The sequence below is a fragment of the Heloderma suspectum genome, chromosome 11 (genome assembly GCF_057233095.1).
Source record: "Heloderma suspectum isolate Gila_16-S chromosome 11, 16-S_ref, whole genome shotgun sequence".
Classification (NCBI taxonomy): Eukaryota; Metazoa; Chordata; class Lepidosauria; order Squamata; family Helodermatidae; genus Heloderma; species Heloderma suspectum.
This window is the reverse complement of record NC_139468.1, coordinates 3,464,811-3,490,476: the sequence shown is the minus strand read 5'-3', so window position 1 is coordinate 3,490,476 and position 25,666 is coordinate 3,464,811. Positions and strand designations below refer to the sequence as shown.

The following is a 25,666-nucleotide window of genomic DNA, read 5'->3' as shown; positions in this document are numbered from 1 at the left end:
TCCAGGGAGGTTTGCCAGCGCAGGTTTCGCGGAGCACGGCCAGGCGCTTTGCCGCGGGAAGCCCGCTCCGCAGAAGGCGGCCGTCGCGGGCGCGCTCCCCGGGCCAGAGCCCCCGGGCCCCCTCCTGCGGCGCCGCGCCGCGCCTAGCCCAGTCTTGCCCCCGACGCTGGGCGCAGCGGGGCCCGCTCCCGAGGCAAGGCGTGCGCGGGCAGCGCCGCCCTCCGGGGCGCGCCGCTTCTCCGGCGGGGTCGAGGCGGGCGCGGGCGCGCGCGAGGGGGCTGCTCCGCCGAGGGCGCGCGCGCGAGCCGCGCAGCCCCCCGCACGCAGGCAGGGGAAGGAGCGAGCGCCGCCTCTGCTCGACGCGTTCGGGCGCCGATTGAGCTGCCGGGCGGCGGGCGGCTCCGCTCGACGCGTTCGGGAGGCGCCTGCTCGTGCCTCGCGCCTCCTAGCAACGCCGGCCTAGGCCTAGGCCTGAGCCTGAGCCTGAGCCTGGCGAGCGAGTTCCTCGCAGAGGGGCGATGTTGCGGGGCCTGGCGGCCCTGCGGAGGGTGCCGCTGCTCCGCCGCTGCTCGCCCCTGAGGCGCCCATGGAGCGGCGGCGGCGGCGGCTCCGGGGCCCGGTGGGGCCCGGCTCCTCGACAGCGCCGCTGGCGCCTGGGCGTGGGGCTCGGCCTGGCTCTGTCGGCGGTGGCGGCCGCCGCTGTGGCGGAGGAGGAGGGCGGCGACGGAGGGCGGCGAGAGGGGCCGCCGCGAGAGGAGGGCTTCAGCCGGGCCGTGGCCAGCAGCAGGGACCTTGTCCAGCGGGTGAAGGTGGGTGAAGCCCGGAGGGAGGGGCTACCCTGATGGGGGGACGGACTGGTTGCTCTTGAGCACGTGCAGAGTTCATCCCCCCCGCCACAAGGTTGTTTTTTCAAAGGAGCAAGTGGCAGAGCGTCCCTGAGCATATGCAGAGGTTGGTCGTCTTTTTTTTAATAGTTTTTTGTTATTTGCAACACAGTGGTGACGACAAACAAACAGAAGCCCCCCAAAAGGGAGGGGTTCATATCACGAAACATACCACTTCACGGTACTCATTAACTGAGCGTATGCAGAGATGATGGCGTAAGGGGGGCCCTAAGGAGCCTATAGCGTTCATCTCCCCCCAAGAGTTTAAGAAGCCAACAACCACCGAAGAGCAAAACGTCCCTGGGCGTGTACATCGTTTGTTTTCCACAAGGACCGAAGAAAAGGGCCCTTGACCATATACAGAGTTTATTCTTCCTATCCACTCATGTCCCTGGTGGGTGGAGGGGTAATAACAGGGACTACAGGGCACAGCACCTCTGGGCTTGTGCAGAGAAAACTTTTTTCTAAGGAAAAAGGACTTAAGTGCAAAACTCCTGAGGATGTGGAGAATCATAGAATAGAGTGTGCTTGTGGTAAGGAATGCATCCTCATCGGTCCAGGAAGTGTCAGGTTTTATTTTAGTTACTTATATCCCACTTTTCTTTCATTGTGGAACTCAAGGAGGTGTGCATGGGGGTTCCCAGGTGTGCCATCCAGGCACTAACCAGACCCAGACCTGGTTAGCTTTCATCAGGCAGCTGCATCACATGCTCTCCTACTGTGCCCTGGTGGTTCTGTGGGATCTGGTAAACCCTGTGCCGCTTCTTGCAGTAGATCCTGTGACCCAGGACTAAAGATGCCTGCGTGGTGAATCAACTACATTAGACTACAAATTCATTTCATTTTATTCATTACACTTCTATACCACATAATAGCCAAAGTTCTCTGGGTGGTCTACAAAGATTTAAAACCGTAAAAATACAAAATTGAATATAATATAAAAACTATTTACCTATGAACAGACAACACACGCAACTCCAGGCACTCTTGAATAAAACAGATTATCTTGATCCATTTCATTCAGGCTTCAGGCCTCATTTTGAAACAGAAACTGCCTTGGTTGCCCAGTAGGATGACCTCTGCCGGGAGAGGGACAGTGGGAGTGCGACCCTATTGATTCTCTTGGATCTCTCAGTGGTTTCCGGTACCATCAACCATGGTATCCTTTTGTATAGGTTGTTTCAGTTGGGAGTTGGGGGCACTATGTTGCAGTGGTTCTGCTCCTACTTGGTTGGCCAATTCCAGAAGTTGCTGGGGGATTACTTCTCTGCCCCTTGGCTATTATGCCATGGGGTGCCACAGGTCTCTGTTTTATCCCCCATGGTGTTTAACATCTACATGAATCCACTGGGGAGGTTATCTGGAGCTATGGACTGAGGTGTCCACCAATATGTGGATGGCACCCAGGTCTATCTCTCCTTTTCATCAAACACAGGTAAGGCAGTAGGTGTTCTGAACCAGTGCCGGGGGGTGGGGGTGATAATGGACTGGATGAGCACCAATAAACTGAAACTCAATCCAGGCGGGACAGAGGTACTGTTAGTGCGTGGTTCATCTGCCCAGCTAAGTGATGTGACGGGGAGGGGGAGTTGCACTCCCCCTAAAGGTTTGTAGTTTAGGGTGCTCTTGGATCCAGCATTGTCACTAGAGGCACAGGTGGACTCAGTGGCATGGAACACCTTTTATCAGCTTAGGTTGATATACCAACTACGCCCTTATCTGGACAGAGATAGCCTAGCTAGTTATCCATGCTGTGGTAACCTCTAGTCTGGATTACTGCAATCTGTTATACGTGGGGCTACCTTTGAAAACGGTCCAGAAACTTTAGCTGGTCCAAAACAGGGTAGCAACATTGTGAATGGATACTGGCCAATATGATCATATTATGCCAGTACTTTTCAATCTGCACTGGCTGCCAGCCCATCTCCATGCCCAATTCAAAATGCTGATATTAACACTCAAATCCCTAACGGCTTGGGGCCAGGTTACTCGAAGGATCGTCTCCTCCCATATACACCTGCCCAGACGCTAAGATCAGTCTCAGTGATCCTTCTTCGCGAGCCTCCACCAAAGGAAGTGAGGTGGGTGGCTACTAAGAAGAGGGCCCAATTAAAAAACATACCGTATCCCAGGACCCAATTAAAACCTTATCATATACTGTCAAGTGCCTCAGAGTAGAAGAAGGTCTTAACCTGGTGCCAAAAAGATGACAACGTTGATGCCAGGTGGGCCTCACTGGGGAGATAGTTCCATAATTTGGGGCCTCCACTAAGAAGGCCCTCTCTCTTTTTGCCACCTTCTGTGTCTCCCTTGTAGGAGTCCGTGTCATCTCTGTGTTGCCCTTAGTGATACGTGTGTGATATAAGCAAAGGAATATATGAACCTTTTCCTGGCTTTGCATTCTCCAATTCTGATAGTTTTAGTGGCCTTTTGGACTCTAGCTCCCATCAGCCCCAGTCAGCATGGCCGGTGGGCAAGGCTGATGGCTGTTGTAGTTCAACAACATCTGGAGGGCCACAAGTTCCCCACTTCAGAGTTCGGAGAACACAGAGAACTAAAATAGTATTTTATTCCAATAGGATGAGATGGGAGCCCCTGGAATAGTAATTGGAGTTTCTGTAGATGGAAAAGAAGTATGGTCAGAAGGTGAGTATTGCTAATGAATTTTTATTGTACATCAAAGACTGTGCCTCCTTTACCCTACTTCCTTTGTTTTTGACTCTTGGCCAGCTCCCTTGCCTGCCCCACAGTCCAGCATTATCCCCTCCCTTTCTGAGCAACATGCAGCCCGTCTTGTCCTTAGGCCTTTCATGAGTTTCTGTGTAATCCTTTTCCTCCTCTACTTGCATATTCTGCTCTTCATTTTCTCAGGCCTCTGCTCTGCCTGCTCCACTGACCCTTCCCTCCAAGGTCTCTATGTCTTGTTTCACTGCTTACTCAGCCCACTTCTTCCGATCCCCTTACCTCTGGGCTTACCTACTTTTGGGGGTCAAGCTTGTTTGTGCACATTTTTATGACGTCACAGCAACTTAGCCAATTGGTGCCAGATGCTTCACAGTATTCCTTAGCACATTACACTATGGAAACCCCTTTAAATAGCTAATCCTATTGTGAAAACATAGAATCATAGAATAGTAGGGCTGGAAGGGGCCCACAAGGCCATCGAGTCCAACCCCCTGCTCAATGCAGGAATCCAAGTCAGAGCATCCCTGACAAATGGCTGTCCAGCCTCGTCTTAAAGGCCTCCAGTGTGGGAGAGCCCACCACCTCCCCAGGTAATTGGTTCCATTGTCGTATTGCTCTTACAGTCAGGAAGTTTTTCCTGATGTTCAGCCGGAATCTGGCTTCCTGTAACTTGAGCCCATTATTCCGTGTCCTGCACTCTGGGATGATCAAGAAGAGATCCTGGCCTTCTTCTCTGTGACAACCTTTCAAGTACTTGAAGAGCGCTATCATATCTCCCCTCAGTCTTCTCTTTGCAAGGCTAAACATGCCCAGTTCTTTCAGTCTCTCTTCATAGGGCTTTGTTTCCAGTCCCCTGATCATCTTTGTTGCCCTCCTTTGAACCCTCTCCAGTTTGTCTGCATCCTTCTTAAAGTGTGGTGCCCAGAACTGGACACAATACTCCAGATGAGGCCTAACCAGTGCTGAGTAGAGTGGAACTAGTACTTCCCGCGATTTGGAAGCGATGCTTCTATGAATGCAGCCCAAAATAGCATTTTGCCTTTTTTGCAGCCACATCACATGGTTGGCTCATCTTTAGCTTGTGATCGACAACAATTCCAAGATCCTTCTCGCTTGTAGTGTGGTTGAGCCACGTATCCCCCATCTTGTAACTGTGCATTTGGTTTCTTTTTCCTAGGTGCAGAACTTGGCATTTGTCCCTATTAAATGTCATTCTGTTGTTTTCTGCCCAGCGCTCCAGTCTATCCAGATCACTTTGAATTTTGTTTCTGTCTTCCAAAGTATTAGCTATCCCTCCCAATTTTGTGTCATCTGCAAATTTGATCAGCATTCCCTGCACCTCCTCCTCCAAGTCATTAATAAAAATGTTGAAGAGCACTGGGCCCAGGACTGAGCCCTGCGGTACCCCACTCGTTACCTCTCCCCAGTTTGAGAAGGTCCCATTGATAAGCACTCTTTGAGTCCGATTCTGTAGCCAACTGTGGATCCACCGGATCGTTGTTTCATCTAGCCCACTTTGAGCTAGTTTGCTCATCAGGATATCATGGGGCACTTTGTCGAAAGCTTTGCTGAAGTCGAGGTATATGATGTCTACAGCATTCCCATGGTCTACAAGGGAGGTTATTAAACCAACCCTGAGTGCTCATTGGAAGGACAGATACTGAAGCTGAAGCTCAAATATCTTGGCCACCTAATGCAAAGAGAAAACTCCCTGGAAAAGACATAGCACAAGGTGTCTTGGAAATGCTGTATGCCACCGGTTACAGTTTATTTACCCAAACTTTCCTGTATTTAAATATGATGCGGAAGTTAGCTTGTGGAATAGGTCCAAGTTCGGCCTTTTGTATTGAATGGATGGCTGTAATTTTATGCCACTGCAATTTTACCCAGTCCGCTCTTTGCCTCCATAGCTATCAGGAAGGGTTGTGTTCCTTCTGAAAGCTAAGCTTAAATGGTTCTTTTTGTTCAAATGTTGATTCCAATTTTTTTTTTTGCCTGTGGGCCACATTAACTTTAATTTCAAAATGAATTTAGGAGTCTGTAAAACCTACAAACCAACTGCAAGGAGGTCCAATCAGGTCCCCTGGACTGCAAGGAGGTCCAATCAGTCCGTCCTAAAGGAAACCAACCCTGAGTGCTCATTGGAAGGACAGATACTGAAGCTGAAGCTCAAATGTCTTGGCCACCTAATGCAAAGAGAAAACTCCCTGGAAAAGACCCTGATGCTGGGAAAGATTGAAGGCAAAAGGAGAAGGGGACGGCAGAGGATGAGATGGCTAGATAGCATCACCGATGCAATGAATATGAACTTGAGCACACTCCGGGAGAGAGCGCAGGACAGGAAGGCCTGGCGTGCTATGGTCCATGGGGTCACGAAGAGTCAGACATGACTCAACGACTGAACAACAACAAGACAGAAGGTACATCAAGATTTCCTTGTAGATCTCTGGATGATTCACAGTAGATTGGCAAAGATATTCGACTCCCAATTGTTTAACGACAGCAGCAATGAAATGACCTCCTGCATCTTAAATTATACTGCAGAAAAGAAGAAAACTTGGGGCAAACATGAGCAATGATGATGAACAGTATTTATATACCGCTTCTCATTTGAAACAAATCCCAAAGCAGTTTACAAAAGAATAAAAACAAACAACAGTGAAACAAATGCAACAGCCCATAGACATACACACACACACACACAAAACAGTCCTTTTTATGTAGAAGAACTGAAAGTCTCATTCTGTTCTGATACTACAAACAAATTCCTGGGCTCAGAATTATTTCATTCTAAGTAGGTATTTTACAACTGGCTCTAGTTGGTGGATCTTGGAGTTCTAGTAAGCAAAGTAGATCCTGCAAGGCTGAAGTCTGCCTACCCTGACCTAGGGTGAGACCATTCTTTTGCCAGGACGGTAGTTCTTTTATTTGAATTCAAATATCTTGTCTGTTTTTCAGCTCGTCTCTTCCTCTTGCCAATTAAGATGATAAACAGCATTCATGTTAAGATGACTAACTGATGCCTGTATGTTATTACGTGGAGCATTTCACCAACTTTCATGTGTTCGTCTGTTTGGGTTTCTATCCTGCCCTTCCATGCAACTTCAAAGCATGTCCCTTCAAAGCCTGTCTTCCTGGACTAACCAACTTCATATGGATACTGGGACAAATGTATGCTTGCCACACCCAGTGCTTCTCAGTCCTTTGCTCTTGTCACTGCTATAAATGAAGTGCTGACATTCATTTGGTAGGTAAAGCGAAGCATGATGCTAGACTTCACCACTGTTGGTATTGGGGAGAGGAAAGGCGAGGAGACAACTGCTTTGAAGCGTCTTTGTCAACTTGACAAACCCTTTGGTTTCACAGCATTGAAGCATTTCAGTGCATGGGACATCATTCAATTTCCTTCTTTCCTTAAAGGTATGGGTTATGCTGATGTGGAGAACCGTGTGCTCTGCAAGCCAGAGACTGTGCTACGAATCGCTAGTATTAGCAAATCTCTGACTATGGTTGCTGTTGCAAAGCTGTGGGAAGAAGGAAGACTGGATTTAGATGCTCCAGTGCAGAAGTATGTTCCAGAATTTCCTGAAAAAGAATATGAAGGCAAAAAGGTGAATGAGGTCGATCACAACCATGACTGGTGGTTGGGCGGTATTGCTTGGCTATCCAGCCAGTTATATCTGTAACATATGCTGAATAGTGAATAACAAAGTAACTATCTTGTAAGGAAGAATAAAGGAAATGTTTGTCTCTGCAGTAGGGAAACATACCCTGGGGGGCTGTGGGCATTCCTCTGGCAAGTTACACAATCATTGTCCTGTTAATTTTGATGGGGCTAGTTGTCAGCTGAGCAGTGGATTGAGTTCCATGACCCTATCCCCCTCCCCCAACTATTGTAAATTTATTATGACTGTTATGGCTGTATAATACATGTTATCACACCACATGAATCTGAGCCAGTGTTTTTTTTTTTTTTTTAAAAACTAGGTCAATGTCACAACAAGACTGCTTGCTTCACATTTAAGCGGAATTCGCCACTATGACAAAGATATTTCTAGAGTAAAGGAAGAGAGAGAAAAGGCTAACAGAGCCCTAAAAGCTGCAAAAGATACCACAAAATCTGCCCCCAGAGAGAAAGAAGACAAAGGCTCTGAAAAGAATGACTTGACTAAAGCCAAGCCAGAACACGAAGGCAAAAATTCTAAAAGTGGAAAGAAAAAAAAGGAGTTTGAACATGAAGAATATTACTTGAAAGAAAAATACGATAGTGTGATAGATTCACTGAATATATTTAAAGATGATCCTTTGTTCTTTAATCCAGGTGAGTTGCTAGTACCCTTTATGCAAACTACTTACTTCAGATGTGTTGTTGGGTTGCCAAATGGCAACTTGCGTAACTTGGTTCTTTCAACAGCATCTTTTCACTGGGCACAGAATTTAATCATCCTTGCTTCCTCCATCTTCACTGTGAAGTATGTCCTTTTTCCAGGTTGTTCTCTTCCTAAGTTTGGTCTCTTCTGCTTATATTTTGCATGTAACGTGTACATCTCTTCTCTGGGGCTCTGAAGAGGAGGAAGGGCTGTAGCCCAGTGGAAGAGCACCTGCTTTGCATGCAGAGAATCCCAGGTTCAGTCCCCAGCATCTCCAGCTAGGACTTCTGCCTGACCCTGGAGAGCTGCTGCCAATCGGTGTACTGAGCTAGATGGACCAATGGTCTGACCTCGGTATAAGGCAGCGTCCTGTATTCCTAAAAGGGATTCCATTCCAAATTCGTAAATCTCAGCTACTTTGATACCAATTTAAAAACATGAGAGAGAGAGAGAGAGAAAATGAATGCAAGTTATTATACTGAGTTTTATACAGTCCTACACTTTAACTGCTGGAAGATATACCACTGATGGTTTTAGACCTACAGCAAGTACTTGCCTAACAAAGCAAGTACATTTTCTCACCTCTTTGAATCGTCACTCCAACCTTAGCAGGTAGGTCCCTTTTTTAGGAGACTAAGAGGTAGACAGACCAAGTGTATCCACTGTGTAAATAATACATGAAATTGGTGTTTCGTCTCCTTCCCTATTTTCAAGGTAGTCAGTTTTTGTATTCGACATATGGATTTACTCTTCTGAGTGCTGTTGTGGAGAGAGCCTCGGGTCAGAAATTCACAGACTACATGCAGAAAATATTTTGTGACCTGGATATGTTGACAACAGGACTGGATGATAATGAGCCATTGATATACAACAGAGCGAGGTAAATGGCCGTGTAGTCATGTCCTGTAGCCTCCCACAGTTGTTCATTTGTTTGGGCTGGATAAAATGTGTCCTCCTGAGTACCTCAGCAGCCTGCGTTCCTTGCCACAGTGGCAGCAGCGCACATCTAACTTTCTCTTGGTCACCACTGAGCCAGCTGTTACTGGATACATTGGAGTTAAAGGAGTCAGAATCATCTTGCTCTATCTGATCTACAGTTAATTTGGATATGTTGTGGTGAGAGGGATTAATACACAGACCTTATGGAGCTGTGCCATGTGAATGCTACTTGACTGTAGTCGTATGTTTCCTAGCAACGTGACTAGTTCTTTCACCACTTCTTTTATTTAAAGAAACTGATTAGCCACAAAAGTCAGCTGAGACTCCAAAACTGATAATTGTTTGTTTGGTAATTTATTTCTATGCAGGTTCAGAATTCAAATTGGATTGCATATTAAATATAAGGGCCCAGCGTAGGTGTAGGAACCTAGACATTCCCGAGTTACAGAGGACAACTCCAAAATTATGGAGATACTTGTAATGTGCAGTGAGAAGCCCCCAGTGTATAGCTGCATCTCACATAATTTTTAATTTGCCATTTAGAGGTGGCCCTGAAAGCCAAATGAAATTGCATGTGTTGCCCAGATCCAGATAAGAGATCTTCATACAGAAGCAGGTTCCTGTGTGTGTATATCACCAGCTGGATCAGGAACTGCAACTATAAATCAAATTTTCATCCAAATACACATGCTGTCTGTCCACACTGCATTGCTTTCAGTGGGAAGTACATCCCTATCGATGTTCCAGTGCAACTAGCCATGCATAAATACCATCTTTATACATGATCAGAGCTGGATTGGGATGTTAGTGAAATTTTGAGGAACACGCAGGTACTCTGGGCTGCCCAGTTTGCTTTTTTCTGTTATGAGAACAGAAGTGATGGTTTTGGAGACTCTACAGTCAATAGGGTTCTCTGTGTCACCAGTGGGAGTAATTCTGAATACCTAGGTCTTGTCAGAGAGAGTGACTTGGGAATTGCTGACAAGCCCCTAATCAGGAGGCATTTGATCTAAGCTGGATGAAGGGGAGCAGGGCAGAACAGAAAAGTAGTGCTTCCGCATAGCTGGGACTGGTTATCTAAAACCAGAGAACACTGCCACCTTGCAGTGCTCCTTGTATTTCCTAAATCCAAAGCAGGGAAAAGATGGTGCATGTTTGTAGCAATGCATTCCTGAGCATCCAAGTAGAGTAGAGTAAGAGGGAAACAAGAGAGTGAGCTCCAATGTCGATCTGAAACCAAAATGTTTTGTTCTGAGTTCTCCATCCTGTATTTCTGCCAGCCTTGACCACAGCAAAGTTAGTAATCTTTGCATTTGTTAAACAAATGTGATGGTGTGATCCCCGCTGCCTTGGCAGAAGTGGTCTTGCAATCACTTATGGAAAATAAACCCTTCCTGGACCCAGAGATTAATGCTAACTATTATCTGGTCACAAATATCCCCTATTTGGGCAAGGTGCTCGAGAGAAAGGTGATGCTTCAGCTGCAGGTGCTCCTGGATGAAACTGAGTATCTTGATCCATTCCAGTCTGGGTTCAGGCCTGGTTTTGAGATGAAATTGGCCGTGGTTACCCTTCTGGAGAGGGATGGGACTGCGATCCTGTTACTTCTTCTCAGTCTCTCAATCTGTTGATACTTTTGATCACAGCATCCTCGACTGTCTCCATGAGTTGGGGGCACTGTTTTACAGTGATTCAACTCTTACGGGGTTGGTTCCCAAGAACAACATTGGGTGACTTTGCCTCAGACCCCTGGCAGTTGAACTGTGGGGAGCCGCAGGGCACTATTTTGTCCCCAGTGTTTAACACTTATATGAAACTATTGGGCGTGGTCATTAGATTTGGAGCAAGCTGTCATCAGTATGCTGATGACATCCAGCTCTGTCTCTGAATCAGGAGAGGCTGTGCATGTTCTGAGCTGGTGCCTGGATGCAGTTCTGGGCTGGATGGAGAGCTAATAAACTGAAGCTGAATCCTGACAAGACAGAGACCCTATGGGTAGGTGATTCCCAGGTCTGGAATTGGATTGTTTGCCTGTTCTGGATGGGGTTGCACTCCCTTTGAAGGAACAGGTATTTAGTTTGTGAGTGCTCCTGGATCCATCCTTGTCACTGGATCCCAGGTGATCACAGTGGCCCAGAGTGCCCATTACCAACTTCAGTTGATGCACCAACTATGCCTGTTCCTGAATTGGGATAGCCTAGCCATGGTGATCTATGCACTGGTAACCTCACAATTAGACTACTGTAATGAGCTTTATGTGGGGCTGCCCTTCCAGGGTAAGGTAGCTTTTCTACAAGTAGGTTTAGTCCTGTATACAAGTAAAAGCTGCACTGTGCAAGAGGCTCATCCATGTACTTAAAGGTCTGACCTCCTTAAAATGAATTTGTAGCAGTAAATCCTGAGCTTGTCCACATCTTTCTTTTAATCAGAGGGACTTTCACATCCTATTAGCTAGTGGTCACTTCCTCTGTTCTTTCCAACCTCTATTTCCATCCATGGGCTAGAATGTTTTAAAGACTGAAGGTGACTGTTCTTAGAAACCAAGATTCTGTACTGATCCATGGAATACAGAGAGCCCTGCTAAGAACTTCCTTCAGTTTGAAGCCCTTCACTTTGAGGGGCTGTAGTTATCCTCCAGGGCAGCCTGCCTGTTTTGTCATTCTTCCTACCCAGAGTAGGAATAGTACCCAAGCTCCAGAGGTTAAGGGTGAGCAGCCTTCTCTGCTGCACCACAGCCAGTAGGAGGAGGGGGGGGGGGTTCTTGTTCCTACCGCTGTGGTGCAACTGCAGGATATATCATTCATTCTAAAGCAGCTTCATGCTGAGACCTGGAGCCTGGCCACTATGAGTCTGACAGCGCTGACTACTGCTTGTTAACTGGGCAAAGCTTCTCCATTAAAATCCTCTTATTATTGCATAGCTTCAGGAGTCGTCATCCTGTCCCACTGTGCTGATTCTCCCAAATCAACAGCCTAGAGAACATTCTGGAGTTCACAATGGGCTGCCTCCTCCAGGCTTCAAAAGGTGAATTATGTGCTTCCAAAAACAGGAAGATCCAAAGCTGAAGTTTTCAGTTGCTAACAGTACCCTTTTAGCTTGGACGAGGCTGTGAGGACATTAATCTGCAAGGAATAGTTTGCTGTTCATCCTCCCCCCACCCCCGATGTTGGAAACCCCTCTGTCCCTTGGCTCCCTCTGTAGCTAAACTGAGCGCGCCGACTTTGGCCTGTTGGGCACTGAATTTGTTTTACATCATATCTGCTGCTGGCAGAAAAGTTGCATTGGTGATTGTCATCTTGTGCTTTCTTACCTGGTGCAGTTTCTGACGTAAGCCATCATGTAAGCTCTGGATAACATCTGAATAACAGAGGTGCTTTCTTTTACCAGCCTTCTTGCTTTCATTTCCAGGTATTACATTCACAACAAAAAAGGTCATCTGGTCAACGCACCCTATGTGGACAACTCTTACAAGTGGGCTGGTGGTGGTTTCCAGTCCACAGTCGGCGACCTTCTGAAGTTTGGGAATGCCATGCTGTATGGCTATCAAGTTGGGCAGTTGAAAAAGCTTGCCTCTGGAGTCCTTCCTGGTTATCTCAAGCCCAGCACGGTAGCAATGCTGTGGGCAGAAGTCCCAAACACAGAGGCAGCCTGGGATGATGGTAGTAAATATGGGATGGCGTGGCTTGTTGTAGAGAAGAAGCAGGAATGTGGCTTCTGCAGGCGTCAGCGACGCTACGCCAGCCACACTGGAGGAGCAGTGGGAGCAAGCAGTGCCCTCCTCATTCTGCCTGAAGAACCAGACTCTGAGGCAGCAAAGGGCGGCTCGCTGATGCCGCCGCGGGGTGTGGTGGTCTCCATTATTTGTAACATGCAGTCAGTTTCTCTTAACAGCACTGCCTTAAAGATTGCAATGGAATTCGAAAAGGACAAGTTAGCACAGTGCACTGATAAAAACAGCTTGCAGGACTAAGCAAGGTTCCAAAAGAAATGTGGAAAGCTGTGTACACTGACAGGTGTCCACAGCACTGAAAGCATCCTCTTGGCAAGTTGGGCTCCCATCCTGTGTTGATTGCGCTGCATTAGAACTTGTCACTCAGGGAAGCAGCTGTATGGGTCCAGGGGCCCCGTGTTAGAGGGAGAAAAACATTTTATGAAAGTTACTCCATTGCAAGTTGCCAAAAATGCTAGTAGCTTACTTTTGCTGCCTGAAGCCCAACCTACATGCCACTCAAATAGCTTCATCTCTTCTTTTCCTGTAAATTGAGCAACATTAAGATGAGCAAAACTGTCAGCCTCGCAAGCCTTGCATGCGAGGCCAGATCTGCATGTGATTTTTGGCAGAGGGTCTTCACTTTCAAAATTGTAGTTGAAAGATTGATAGTAATGGTGAAAGCACAGGACAACCACCATGGACATCCTTTGAGCAGGTGCAGCCATGCCACCAACTGCCATCACAGCACTGAGGGGAGGCATGATTTTGGTACTACTGCATATATTCAGGGTGCCACCTCTTGATTAGGAGTGGAGGGAGGCAGCAGGGAGTAAGCTGCCAAGGGTAACTATCCCTTTAAGAGCATCCAGGCAGCCAAGGAAGACATGGGTGAGTTAATCCCCCTCCCCTCATGGCGCAAACTGTTCGCAGAGCTCATTCCTCCACATTAGTAATTTTGACTGTCAGTGCAGAAAGCCACTAAAGTTAATCCTGCAGTTATGGTGGTATTGACTTTCAGCATCAGATTGGATGCTAGTATTTAGCATATAAATGCATTTACAGAATGCTCCTATGCATGTCTACTCAGAAGTAAGTCCCATTGTGTTTAAGGGGACTTGCTCCCAAGTAGATGAGTATTGGGTTGTAGCCTTAGTATTGCTGTTTTTAATAACTTGCTGGCCATGTAATATTTCTCTAGACTTAAGGGTAGTCTGGAGTTTCTTGGAAAGCTTCCTGCTTCTGTTTGCTGATCAAGGTACCAAAGTTACAGTTGGTTTCAGAATTTGGCAGGCTTATTGTCAAATGATATGTGTCATAATAGCCTTTCCAAGGCGTAACTTACTGCCAACCTTGTGTAGTCTTTGGGAGAGGATTTCATTTGCTCCATTATCAAAATTCCATCCTGTTCACTTTCTTAACATTTTACTGCTGATACGATTTTTCAAAGGCAGGAGGCATGTCTTAAAGCTTTAAGATGTTTACAAAGCTTGTCAAAAGCTGAAATCCTATATCCATATACTTGGGAGTGCTATTGAAAAAATGGGACTTGCTTCTGAGCAAACATGCATAGGTTCAGTCTAGAAGGCTCTTCTCCCTTTGTTTTACCCATTCAAGCTGGCCCTGAAATCCCCACTTACTGATCTCTTAACTTCCCATAATTCCTCTGAGGGAGACTTTATTGCACCACACAGTTGTCCATGATACCTTCTCCACTTTCTTAGGCATGCCTACCCTCAGCTCTCCTTTTTGCCTTGACTTGAGCTTTTTCCTGAATTGGTGAGGGAAAGCGGACTCCATACTTTGCAAGTCCTCACAAATGAATTTTCCCCTGAAGTTTTGCCTCAAATTTGTAAGGTGTGAAAGCATGAATGGCGGGTTTATACTTAATTATTAATAGATTGGGTTTTCGCACCTTTCATCTCTGTTCAGCTGTGTCCTCCAGCCTCTCCTGGATAGTTTGGTTTGCTAGCTTGATTTGGACTCTCCAGCATTTGGGTTTTTTTTTTACCATCCTCTCTCCCATTCTTGGACTTGCTTACAATCCCTACACCCACTGCTTCTCATCTGTTTCTAGTCATGTTTTGCTCTGCCTTTGGTAAGTGATTTCCTTGATGGATGGCCCAGACCCAGCCAAAACTCTTCCATGTGTTAACCCATGTGAAGTGGTCCACCAGTGACTGGGGCTGTGCCACTGGTAAATCCCAGCATCCATGTATTGAGTATGAAGAGGAACCGCTGTGTGTATTTGCTCAGGCACAGGAGCTCCTGTTTAGAAGTGCGTGCTCAACTCTCGGGCTAGTCCAGCTGGGTGATGTTGGGGGCGGAATCAGCAGCTTAGCTCAGTTACTGGTTATAGCATGGGCCTTCTTAAGACATTACACATCTTAAGGGTATTTGTGCGAACCAGCCATTTGATCATACTGCATTACCACAGACATACATTTTTAAAACAGTTTTCCTAAGGGCAAGCCTATTAAGAGGTTCCTTTATGAAATACCTCAAAGTACTTATCTAACCATATATGTTTAGTAGCACTGTTGGTTAAACCGATTTCTTTTCAAACTTTTTTGAGGGAAGGTTCTAAAGTGGATGATACTAATACGATATTCTTCCTCTTCTATGTGAGGCACCTGATCAGAAACTCTTCAGTTCCATGTATCTTTGCAATTAGTTAAGGTATATTAGTATTATTGGTCTAGAGGTGCTAAATATTTGTGTTTTTACATTCCTGTCTTTTAACAATTTGAGCAAGTAAAAGAATGCCTACCATCCTTTGTAGGAATCACCTTTCTTTGGGGGATGCACCTTGGACCTAGCACAGGCAATGTTAAGAGTTCCTTGCTCTTCTCCCCACTTTCTTCAGCAGTCTGTTTGGGTTAACTGGGTCTGTTGGCTTCTAATCATGTAAAATGCCTATTTAGGTCTTTTAATTATGATAACTGGCGTTTTTGATTGCCTTATCTAATAAACACTTCATATTGTTGACAAAATGTTCAAGTGGCACTGTGTGCAGTGTTCATGTCCAATTGAATCTGCTCCTTTTCTAGCAAGAGATGTAGATTATGGGGTCTGGGAGACCAACTCACTTCCTTCTTTGTAGCTTCAAGTTGAGCAGTGTTTGTAAATTGTTGTAATACCAGCAGTTGTGACTACTGTAGAAAGAGAGGAAGGTAAGACACACACACACACACCTTGGACTGGCTAAACCTACACAAACATGTTCAAAAATGGATTTGCAACTACAGTTATATTTTACTAAGAAATCATAATCTCTCCTCCTTTACTTAAGCAACCGTTAACGTTTCTGTAAGTGCAGTAAAACAGCTCAAACTCTTGCAGGTCTCATATCAAGCAGTTTATTGATTCTGAAGCAGTCAGCCTTCTAAAAAGCACAAAATACAGTTTTATTTGGGGGAAAGGAACACATCTACTAATCAGCAACTGATTCTTCCAACTCAGGAGGAGATCCTGTTTACCTTTAAGCAGGTGCCATGGCTTCAATGATGGTTTCTTTAGATATTCATTAAATATCAATATCTGGATACAGTTTGCATCCAGATGTTTGTATTTGCTGGATACATTTTGACATCAAATGAAGAATAAGCCACAGGCTATGAGAATTATTGTTGCAGCAGCACAAATCCCCAATTCAAGAAAATTTGCAGTGAAGCTGCTACTTTAATGACATTCCTCAAACCGTTCAGGAATACAGCAACCCTAAGACCCATCCACACTCTAAAACCCTTTTCAGGAATTTCTATCTCAAGTTTTAGTCTGGCGGGTGATTATTTACCCTACTGGCAAAAGTCAACGAAGCATAAATAGCTTCACTGACCAAGACAGTTCAGGGTAGTAGAATAGTAAAGGGCAGGAGCCGCACAGTCCAAGGCCAAAGTGAAAATTCAAGAACATGGGAACTTATTTGCCTTACCCCAGATCAGACTGTTTCTCCATCTAGCCTGGTCGTGACTCTCCAGGGCCAGGCAGAACTCTTTCGCACCACCTGCTACCTGATCCTTTTAAATGGAGATGCCAGCAATTAAACCTGGGACCTTCTGCATACAAAATGTGTGCTCTACCTTGCACATGGCCTCTCTTCATAAAGAAAAATCTGAAAAGGTTAAAGGGTCTGCATCTTTGCATAACTTATGGGTGAGACTAACAACAGTGCAAGGAGGCAAATTGAAGTGATGCCAAGTTTGCTGACCAGCCAGGAATCTATTAGCAGATCTATGGGAATTTCTTCTAGGCAAAACTGCTGAAATAAGGGGGGGCTTTGGAACAAGCCAAACACTCTTTCATACCTTTTATTCACTTCAAAGGTGATTTACAATGTAGATATTCCCAGAGAGCTGGGCCCCAAAGCTGCAAAACCAGCAGAATTAAAATACAAGTACCCCTTCCTATGGAAGAGACTCTTAACACAGGGTTTGCAAGACTGTCATTTAAATTTCCCATACCGACCCAACGTCAATTACTTTTATAATTAGGAGCCCTATCCATTCAGCATCCATTATATAATAAAAGTTATAAAAATAGAGTTCAATTATCCCCAAACATACACAACCTGCACATAAGAGGGCCAGCCTTGGTGTTTTCTGGGGGTGGGATTGCAACGCCAGACATAACTAACTTGCTAGATTAAACAGCAGTCGGATAAGGCTTCCAGTGGTGACATGTACAGCAGCAAATGAGCAGTTCAGTGTTGCTTTCTTCTAAATGAGCAGCCTAGAAAGAAAGAAGCAGCATGAGATCCAAAGGGGGTTTATAGACAGTGAAAACTCAAATGACCACTCCCATTCGCAAAGCATCCTCCAGCATATGCTTTCCTTTTAAAAATTAAAGATTCCATAGCCTCCTTTGCACAAAGGCTCCACTGACTGGGGAACATGCACTGACACTGATTCTCATTCTGTCTCCCTGTAGCTGAAACCCAGAGCTGCTTGTTTTATTGGGGGAGGGGGAATAATCAACCCTTATTCTCACTTCCTTTTCATCTACATTTCACTCCATGCCCCACCATGCTATCCCAGTGCCATTTCTTCCATAATGGAATTCTGCTGAATTCATTTACTTTCAAGGTTTTATTTTTATTTATTTATTGCATTTATATCCCACCGTTTTTCCTCTTGCAAGGAACCCAAGGCGGCTTACGTTCTCTTCCTCACCATTTTATCCTCACAACAACAACCCTGTGAGGTAGGTTGGGCTGAGAGTCTGTGACTGGCCCAAAGTCACCCAGTGAGCTTCCATGGCCGAGTGGGGACAACTTATAGTAAATGCTGTATTATTGATAACTTCAACAGCCCCTATAATATACTTCATAGTTCTAGGAATGTATCTCAAAAGTTCAGAATATAATCTCTTCAACACAGAACCCATTTGCATGTCTAGATTTCTGACAATCTTCTCACAATATACAGGGAGGACTCCTATTGCAAGGACTTCTGTCTTTCTCTGTACGTGTATGTACAGGCCTCAATTTATGTGGCCCCATCCTTGGTTCAGTTTCTTCGTTACCTTAGAATGGAGAGCATTTTGAGAAATGGCATATCTGTATTGTTGTCTAGAGAAAAACCTAAAATTAATTATTACACTTATTTATTGTCAGTTTCTGCTATGGAGCTCACACAGTATCACATGTAAGCTTCCCAACAGAACTTCCATCCAGACTAGGAACTGACCTGGCCCAGACCTGAGTGGTAGTTTCTGCTAAATGTGCACGGACTGGCATTCCAGAATTCAAGGAAATGGAATTCTTTAGCCAGCCAGTCCTCATAACCCAAGTCCATTTTGTAGATTATTATATGCTTTTCTTTGAGTCCCAATACCCATTTCCTGTTTCTGAGAAGAATTAGAACATTATACTCTCAGTTCTGCCAAAATAAAAAAACCCTCTACCGTACAATTGTTGAAGTAAGAGTGTCCTTCCAGATGTATATTCAACCACAGAAAAAATGAAGCTGTCATTTTTCAGGTCAGACCATTGGTCCACCTAACCCAATATTGTCTCCTCTAACTGGCAGTAGCTCTCCAAGATTTCAGGGATAAAAACATCTTTCCCAGCCTTGTCATGTTTTAAGTGAAGATGCCAGGAACTGAAATGGGGGCCTTATGCTTTCAAAGCATGTGTTGTACCAATGAGTTATGAATCCCACCCTCCCCAGGCTCTGGAATTTGAGCAAGAGTAGCAAGAATTTCTCAAATTATAGGCTGCCTGAATAGGTGACCGTCACTGAATTCTAAGATCATGGCATAAGTGGTATATCTGCACATGGGTGGCTGGATTTAAGAGGCCAGATGCTGTCCCCTACCTTCTGTGAGCCTGGCTTTGCCTCCTGTTGGCTGGCACAAGACAGTCGAGCATCCTACACAGGGCACTACCATCTGGGCATGGCTGAACACCGTGGTGATCTTGTAGCATCCTGAATTTTTAAAAGCAGACATTTCTTGTTCAATTGGACACACACACTAATGCTACACTGGGTTATGAAATGTCATGCCCAATGCTAAACTGTGGTGTCATAATTAATGTCCTCAAGGCCCTTAGGCCAGTATGGGCAAGTCAGTATTTCTAAAGCCTCTCAGTTGAGTGGAAACTTGAACCTGGGTCTCTTTCTCCCTCTACAGCTTTCATTAATTTCAATGTAGAGAATACTAAAATTGTTCTCGGAGGCCTGTCCCAATGGTCAGATGACCAGCATCTATTCAGGTATGGTACCCATATATCCCATTCTTGGGGCATAACTCAGAGGGGTTTCTCCCTCAAGAATTCTGGGTTCGGATGTCATGGCAAACAACCCAGGGACACTCTGTCCCTGGGTTGTTTAGCACACCAGAAGCAGGTGAGCAGTCAGGAGCCAATATGCTTGCTCTCTCCCAAACAGCCCATGGTTAACAAACTGTGGGTTATTTCATTGCGTGAAGCAGGTCCACAGCTACTAATTCTTGCAGAAGCCAATGGCTAGGACCAAACAGTACATGCATGGCTAACAAGCAACTTTCATTTTCTTTTAAAATGTTTTAATTGTTTTAACAGGGTGTTTTATTCTTTTATCCTTGCTGTTCACCACTCTGAAATCTTTTGATGTGGAGCGGTATATAAATATTATAAATATATAAATAAATGTTAGAGCCTCTGAGGAAAGTCCACCCAGATGGTGCTTCATTGATTGTAGAGATGGAAGATGAGATATCACAAGCTGAACATGAGACAGCAGTGTAACGCAGCTGTAAAAAAAGCTAACAATTTCAAGTTGTAGTAATAGAACTATAGTTTCCCAGTTGTAAGAAATAGTTCCACTTTTTCCTGCAATAGTCAGATCTCATCTGGAATTGTGGGCAGCATCCAACTGTGTCATTCGGTTAGCGCAAATGATGTTGCGCTAGTGGAAACTAGGTTCCACACTGTGCACAAGAGACAAATCCAACTAAAATTACATTTGCACAAGCGGGTGTGTGTTATACTTGTGCAACACATTGTGCAATCTGTGGCAAAACTGCTTGCACAATCGATTGAGCAAGCATAATGGACAACCGCTTGCACAATGGAACGATTCAGCAGAGCTCTGCTAGCGCTATCTGTGTTTGCAGAATTGACACCATTGGACACTGCCCACTGTGTCCAGTGTAATTATTTTTTTATTTAATAGATTTAACATTCATAGGTATTTCACATGTTGTGCAAAAATGTTAAATTATAGGATTTGTGGATGTAAAGTTATTTCAGCAGCTTTGTGAATATTCCTACAGAGATGGTTTGTCTCCACCACAGAAAAGCAGTGAAAGTCAGTGCCCAGATGGAGCCAGCAATATATACATGTGAAAGCAAGTTTATGAATGGGCTCTGCACAGTGGTTTCTCAAACTGTTTGCTTCCCAACTTTTGTGTTGCACCTGACATAAAGAAAATGCCATTATCTACCTTCCCACTGCAGTAGCGGGGGACTAAATCAAGTAAGAATGTCAGATCTAACATTTTTACTCTAAGGGGATAATCTAAAGGAGCCAAACTTTTGCTTTCAATTATTCCAAATGCACAAACTAAGTATATAGACAACAGGCTGAAAAATGTGTAACCCAACTTTATAAATATTTATTCAGGAGTAAGTCTCACCAAGTTCAGTGGGACCAAATAAATGTGTAATGGGGCTGCAATCTGTAAACAACATTGGCCTGCACATGAATAGTACATGTAAAAAGCGACACGCACACTCCTCCATTAATCACACTTTCAAGTACAATCTTTGGGCTGGAACTATTTGAACAACTTGACCTTCTGAGTAAGCTGGTCTGATAAGTAGCTGCAACGTTTCAGAAATGAAAGTGGGAAATGAGCCACATCAGCAAATACTATACTGCCTGCAAAACTGCAGGAGGAGGCAAGGGTCTTGTTTCCCCCTCCCCACAAAACAAAGTTATTGCTGGCCTTTGTATTAAAAAGTAGTACCAAACACATTTTATAACAAATGTTTATTCATTTTTGAGACTATTGGATCAATAGTGTTGATGTCCTATCCCATACAACTCAGGGATTCAATAAGATTGTTAACAGAAAATTATTTTGTTAAAGCTGGACTAAGAAACCTAATTCTTCAATAAATGAACATTATGCATTGTCCATTGGAATGCTGAAGAAAATCAGACAAAACGAGTGGATTAATTCTAAATTCTTTCTGGAGGAATCTGCTCACCTGTCCTCTTATCACTGGGAACAGCTCAATTATAGCGGAAATAATCAGTGAAGAAAGTTAAACAGATCCACTTCATCTTCCCTCGAAGTACTTTTATTACCCCATAAGAGAAGGAACGAATATGAAAATTCCAGTCTTATCTCTGTTTTACAGTAGGTTTTCTGTGGTCAACTACAGGGGAGAACACTTTAAAAATAGTTACCTGGACACTTGACATCCATGAAGTAGGAATTTGGGCTCTGGACCAAGCGTTTCTTTTTGTGTTTTCTCTTTTCTTCCTCTAAGGATGGGTGAATTATGTCTCTAGCCAGCTGTGCAAGGTACCAAGAGAGGCAAGTTATTGCATGTGAATACAACAAAGCAGTATTTGCCAGCTTGGCTGAATGAGGCATTTTCTACTGCATATCCCCCAAATCATTTTGGTGTCCAAGGCAGAAAATCCAAACGGTATCCCCAACATAGAACACAATCCCCATCACTGAAGTGAATAGCAGTTATGCAAGACCATGGCAATTTTCACTCCTTTCAACTAGGTCTGTACAGGGGAACATTACTGGACTGTGTTCCTCCAAACCAGACCTTTCTGCCTCCTGCTCTGCAGGCCTTAGGGACATCTAAGGATTACAAGCATATGCCCAGCTGCCTCATCTTGCAATCTCCTCCCCCAACTTCCTAGTAAACAAGAACATCCACCACAAGAACACTACTATTATGGGTTTGGGCATTCACCATATATTGTATCTTTGTAACTAGGCTATGGTCAGTCTCGGTGAGTTGAATTTGTTCAGAGCTGACTTCGTTACAAAGCCCAAATGTGAAAGAACAGTAAACACAAGGAGTGCCAGTTCCTGGAAACAGTGCACAGAATTGTTAAGAGAGAGGCTTCTCCTTGGATGGTCTGCTGTGGATTCTAAAATTAAAATTAACAGCAGCCTGGCGACCTGATACTGCTGATGAAAGGAATAGATGGATTTTAAGGGGAAGAACTCTGAAGAATACCATGCATGTAAACCAAATGCTTCAAAATAAAGGATGGGTGAATTAAACTGGTAAATTTCTGCACCACCTACTCTTGATCTCGACTGAGAACTGAAATGATAATGCCGCCCCCCACGCACACGCACACTGACATTTTGTTTGCAGTTACACGTCTTGACAAAGGCCCCCATCCCGACACTTTCTTGTGTGGGGGACACAAATATGTTCCTGAAAGCCCTGCTCCCTTCACCGCCACCCTGTCCACATAGTGCCCGGCATCCCTTGCCAGGAAAAAGACCCAGCTACATATTACAGCTGGATCACGGACACGAATCCATGTATCATGCGATGTGGGGCGGCGGCTCAGAAATCTGCCCAGCACCGCTGCCAAGAGAAAGAGCAGCTGCTTAGTTTTGCAGAGGGGTCGTGGCCGGGTATCCCGCGATACTGAAGGGTGGGAGGCTGCGCAGCATTTCTTCCCGCGGAAAGGGCAAGCGCCTGGTGTTGCAGCACCTGGTCCTGTGAAATGGCTCCACGTATCAACCGGTTTTGGGTAACAGAGGCCAGTCAGAACGCACCCAACTATCGCCTGACAGAGAGCGGAGGGGAGCGGAGGGGAGGGGAGAGTCCGCCCCCCCCGCTCACGCAAAAGGCCTGTCCTGCAGCCCGCTCCCCGGATGTAACATGGCAGCCTCCCCGCCCCCCCAAAGCCCCCATTAGCTAACGAGGCGCGCCCCGTCCCCGTCGCGCGCCCCCTCCCCGAAGCGCGGCCCTGCGACTCACGGGCATGTTCTCGTCTTTCCCTGCCCTCCGCGCGAGTCCAGCGCCTGCCCGCAGCTCCGCCCCCTGCCCGCCCGGCCGCCTTCCTTTCCACCCCCAAACGCGCCCCGCCGCCTGACGCGGCGGGAGAGGCCTCGCCCCAGGCCCGTCTCCATGGCAACGCCCGACTTCCGGGAGACCCTCTAGGGGACCGAACGCGGCGCTCTATGGTCAGAGCGCGTCGTCCTCAGCGGGCGGGGGGAAGGCTGGGTTTCCCTCCCGGCTTGAGGCGGGGTTTTGGCTTATTTGTTTCGAACAAAAGAAACCATAAGCTTTTCAGATATACCTTGTGGCTTTTGAAAATTCCCCGAACAACCGTTTTTTGTTTTGTTTGTTTTTTTAACTCTTCAAAGACCGTCGAGGTTTGCTTTCCCCGCCCACCAGTCGCGTTCTACGAATCGGAGTGGCCCTGAGGAGGCTTGAGTGACAGCACTTCGTCCCCCTTCCTTGCCAATCCGCGCCACAAGAGTGGCTGCATGCCCGCCCCTTCTGGTGATTGGCAAGGCAGAGGGCGGGAACGCCAGAGCCGCTCCTCTCTTGGCCTTAGACCGAATGTGATCGGGGCGGCGTGAGTGCGCTAATCGGTCCGTGTGGCTCAGGATTATCTACCCTCGCTGGCAGTGGCTCAGACTAGTCTTTCCCAGCCTACCTGGGGCGTTCTCCATGCAAAATACGTGTTCTCTCCCGTCGAGCTCTGGCCCTTCCCGTAAAATAGAGTCTCTAGTCCTCATGGTTCTGAATACCGATTTAAATAGGATCACAGAAAGCTGCCTTATATTGAGTCACCATTTATTTATTTATTTATTTCATTTCTATACCGCCCAATAGCCGAAGCTCTCTGGGCGGTTCACAAAAAATTCGCTCATTTCGCTCAGAGTTCTGCTACACTGATTGGCGGCAACTCTTTAGGGTCTCGGACTGTTTCCCAACCATACCTGGAGATGCTGGGATTGATCCAGGGATCTTCAATATGCCAAGTATATGTTCTGCCACTGAGTTGTGGCTCCCGCCCCCCAAATTAATGCTGCTCTTTTGCCCCCTACCCCACCCCACCCCTCACAAGCACTGCCTTGTGCCTTTGTTTCCTAACGCTAGCTTTAAAACTTCCACATCTAATCCCCTGTATATATATTCTGATTTTTTTTAAGAATAGCTGAGAATGGCTCGAGACCTTCACTGTGAGTTTTTTTTAAGTTAGAAAGAAGCCCTTTTAGATTTAAAAACAACATATTGCAGCATATATATTAGTACATACATTCTGCACTCACCCTCTACCAGCCTCAATACATTAGACTAGCCAAAAGACACATACCCACCTCCCACTTCTTGCTTAAGGCAAAAAACCCTGGTGCAGAACTGTCCACTGTCTTATTGTTGTTTATTCGGTCAGTCGCTTCCGACTCTTCGTGACTTCATGGACCAGCCCACGCCAGAGCTTCTATCGGCCGTCGCCACCCCCAGCTCCCCCAAGATCGAGTCCGTCATCCATCCACCTTGCCCTTGGTCGGCCCCTCTTCCTTTGGCCTTCCACTTTCCCTAGCATCAGCATCTTCTCCAGGGTATCCTGTCTTCTCATTATGTGGCCAAAGTACTTCAGTTTTGCCTTTAATACCACTGTCTTATACCAGGCTTAATATGTGGCTTTTAAGAATATAAGAAGAGCCATGCTGGATCAGACCAAGGGCCAATCTAGTCCAGCATTCTGTTCGCACAGTGGCCAACCAGCTGCCCACCGGAAACCCACAAGCAAGATATGAGTGCAACAGCACCCTTCCACATGTTCCCCAGCAACTGGTGTACATAGGCTCACTGCCTCTGGTACTGGAGGTAGCATAGAGGCATCAGGACTAGTAGCCATTGACGGCCTTCTCCTCCATGAATTTGTCTAACCCCCTTTTAAAGCCGCCCCACCCCAAATTGGTGGTCATCACTACATCTTGTGATAGCAAATTCCAAAGTGTAACTATGCGCTGTGTGAAGAAGTCCTTTAATCTGTCCTGAATCTTCCACCAGTCAGCTTCATGGGATGATCCCGGGTTCTAGTATTACGACAGTGGAAGAAAAACATCTCCCTATCCACATTCTCCACACCATGAATAATTTTGTACACTTCTATCATGTCTCCTATTACCCTCCTTTTTTTCCAAGCTAAACAAGCCCAGCTGTAGTAAATTTGCCTCGTAGGGGAATTGCTCCAGCCCCTTGATAATTTTAGCTGCCTTTTTCTGCACTTTTCCCAGCTCTACAATATCTTTTTTTAGGTGCGGTGCGGTGACCAGAACTGTACACAGTATTCCAAGTGTGGTTGCACCATAGGTTTTTATAAGGGCAGCATGGTATTGGCAGTTTTATTCTCAATTCCTTTTCTAATTATGCCTAACATGGAGTTTGCCTTTTTTACAGTGGCTGCACACTGGGTTGATATTTTCATCAAACTGTCCACCACAACCCCAAGATCTCTTTCTTGGTTGGTCACCACTAGTCAAATCCCATCACGTTATACTTGAAGTTGGGTTTTTTTGCCCCAACATGGATCACTTTACATTTGCTTACATTGAACCGCATTTGCCATTTGGATGCCCATTGT

At 45.7% G+C, this 25,666-nt stretch overlaps 2 protein-coding genes across 4 annotated transcripts; one reads left to right on the top strand and one right to left on the bottom strand.

The window, feature by feature from the left end:
- The first annotated feature begins 456 nt into the window (after nucleotides 1–456).
- Nucleotides 457–15,924, top strand: LACTB (lactamase beta). Of its 2 annotated transcripts, none has more exons than XM_084816664.1 (6): nucleotides 457–809; nucleotides 3,464–3,530; nucleotides 6,990–7,180; nucleotides 7,557–7,890; nucleotides 8,654–8,819; nucleotides 12,287–15,924. In XM_084816664.1, exons 1-6 carry the CDS (start codon nucleotides 519–521, stop codon nucleotides 12,846–12,848), a joined length of 1,611 nt encoding a protein of 536 aa, XP_084672790.1. In that variant the 5' UTR covers nucleotides 457–518; the 3' UTR covers nucleotides 12,849–15,924. The 2 variants fall into 2 exon arrangements, with proteins under 2 accessions (XP_084672790.1, XP_084672791.1); XM_084816665.1 differs by having other exon boundaries at nucleotides 457–951; nucleotides 12,287–15,579.
- Nucleotides 15,794–23,082, bottom strand: RPS27L (ribosomal protein S27 like). 2 transcript variants are annotated; one of them, XM_084816667.1, is made up of 4 exons: nucleotides 23,044–23,082; nucleotides 21,485–21,593; nucleotides 18,905–19,015; nucleotides 15,794–17,318 (listed from the first exon to the last, which is right to left on the bottom strand). In XM_084816667.1, the coding sequence occupies exons 1-4, from the start codon at nucleotides 23,047–23,049 to the stop codon at nucleotides 17,290–17,292; spliced, it is 255 nt and encodes an 84-aa protein (XP_084672793.1). In that variant the 5' UTR covers nucleotides 23,050–23,082; the 3' UTR covers nucleotides 15,794–17,289. The 2 variants fall into 2 exon arrangements, with proteins under 2 accessions (XP_084672793.1, XP_084672792.1); XM_084816666.1 differs by lacking the exon at nucleotides 23,044–23,082 and having other exon boundaries at nucleotides 15,926–17,318; nucleotides 21,485–21,762.
- Between the last annotated feature and the right edge of the window lie 2,584 nt (nucleotides 23,083–25,666).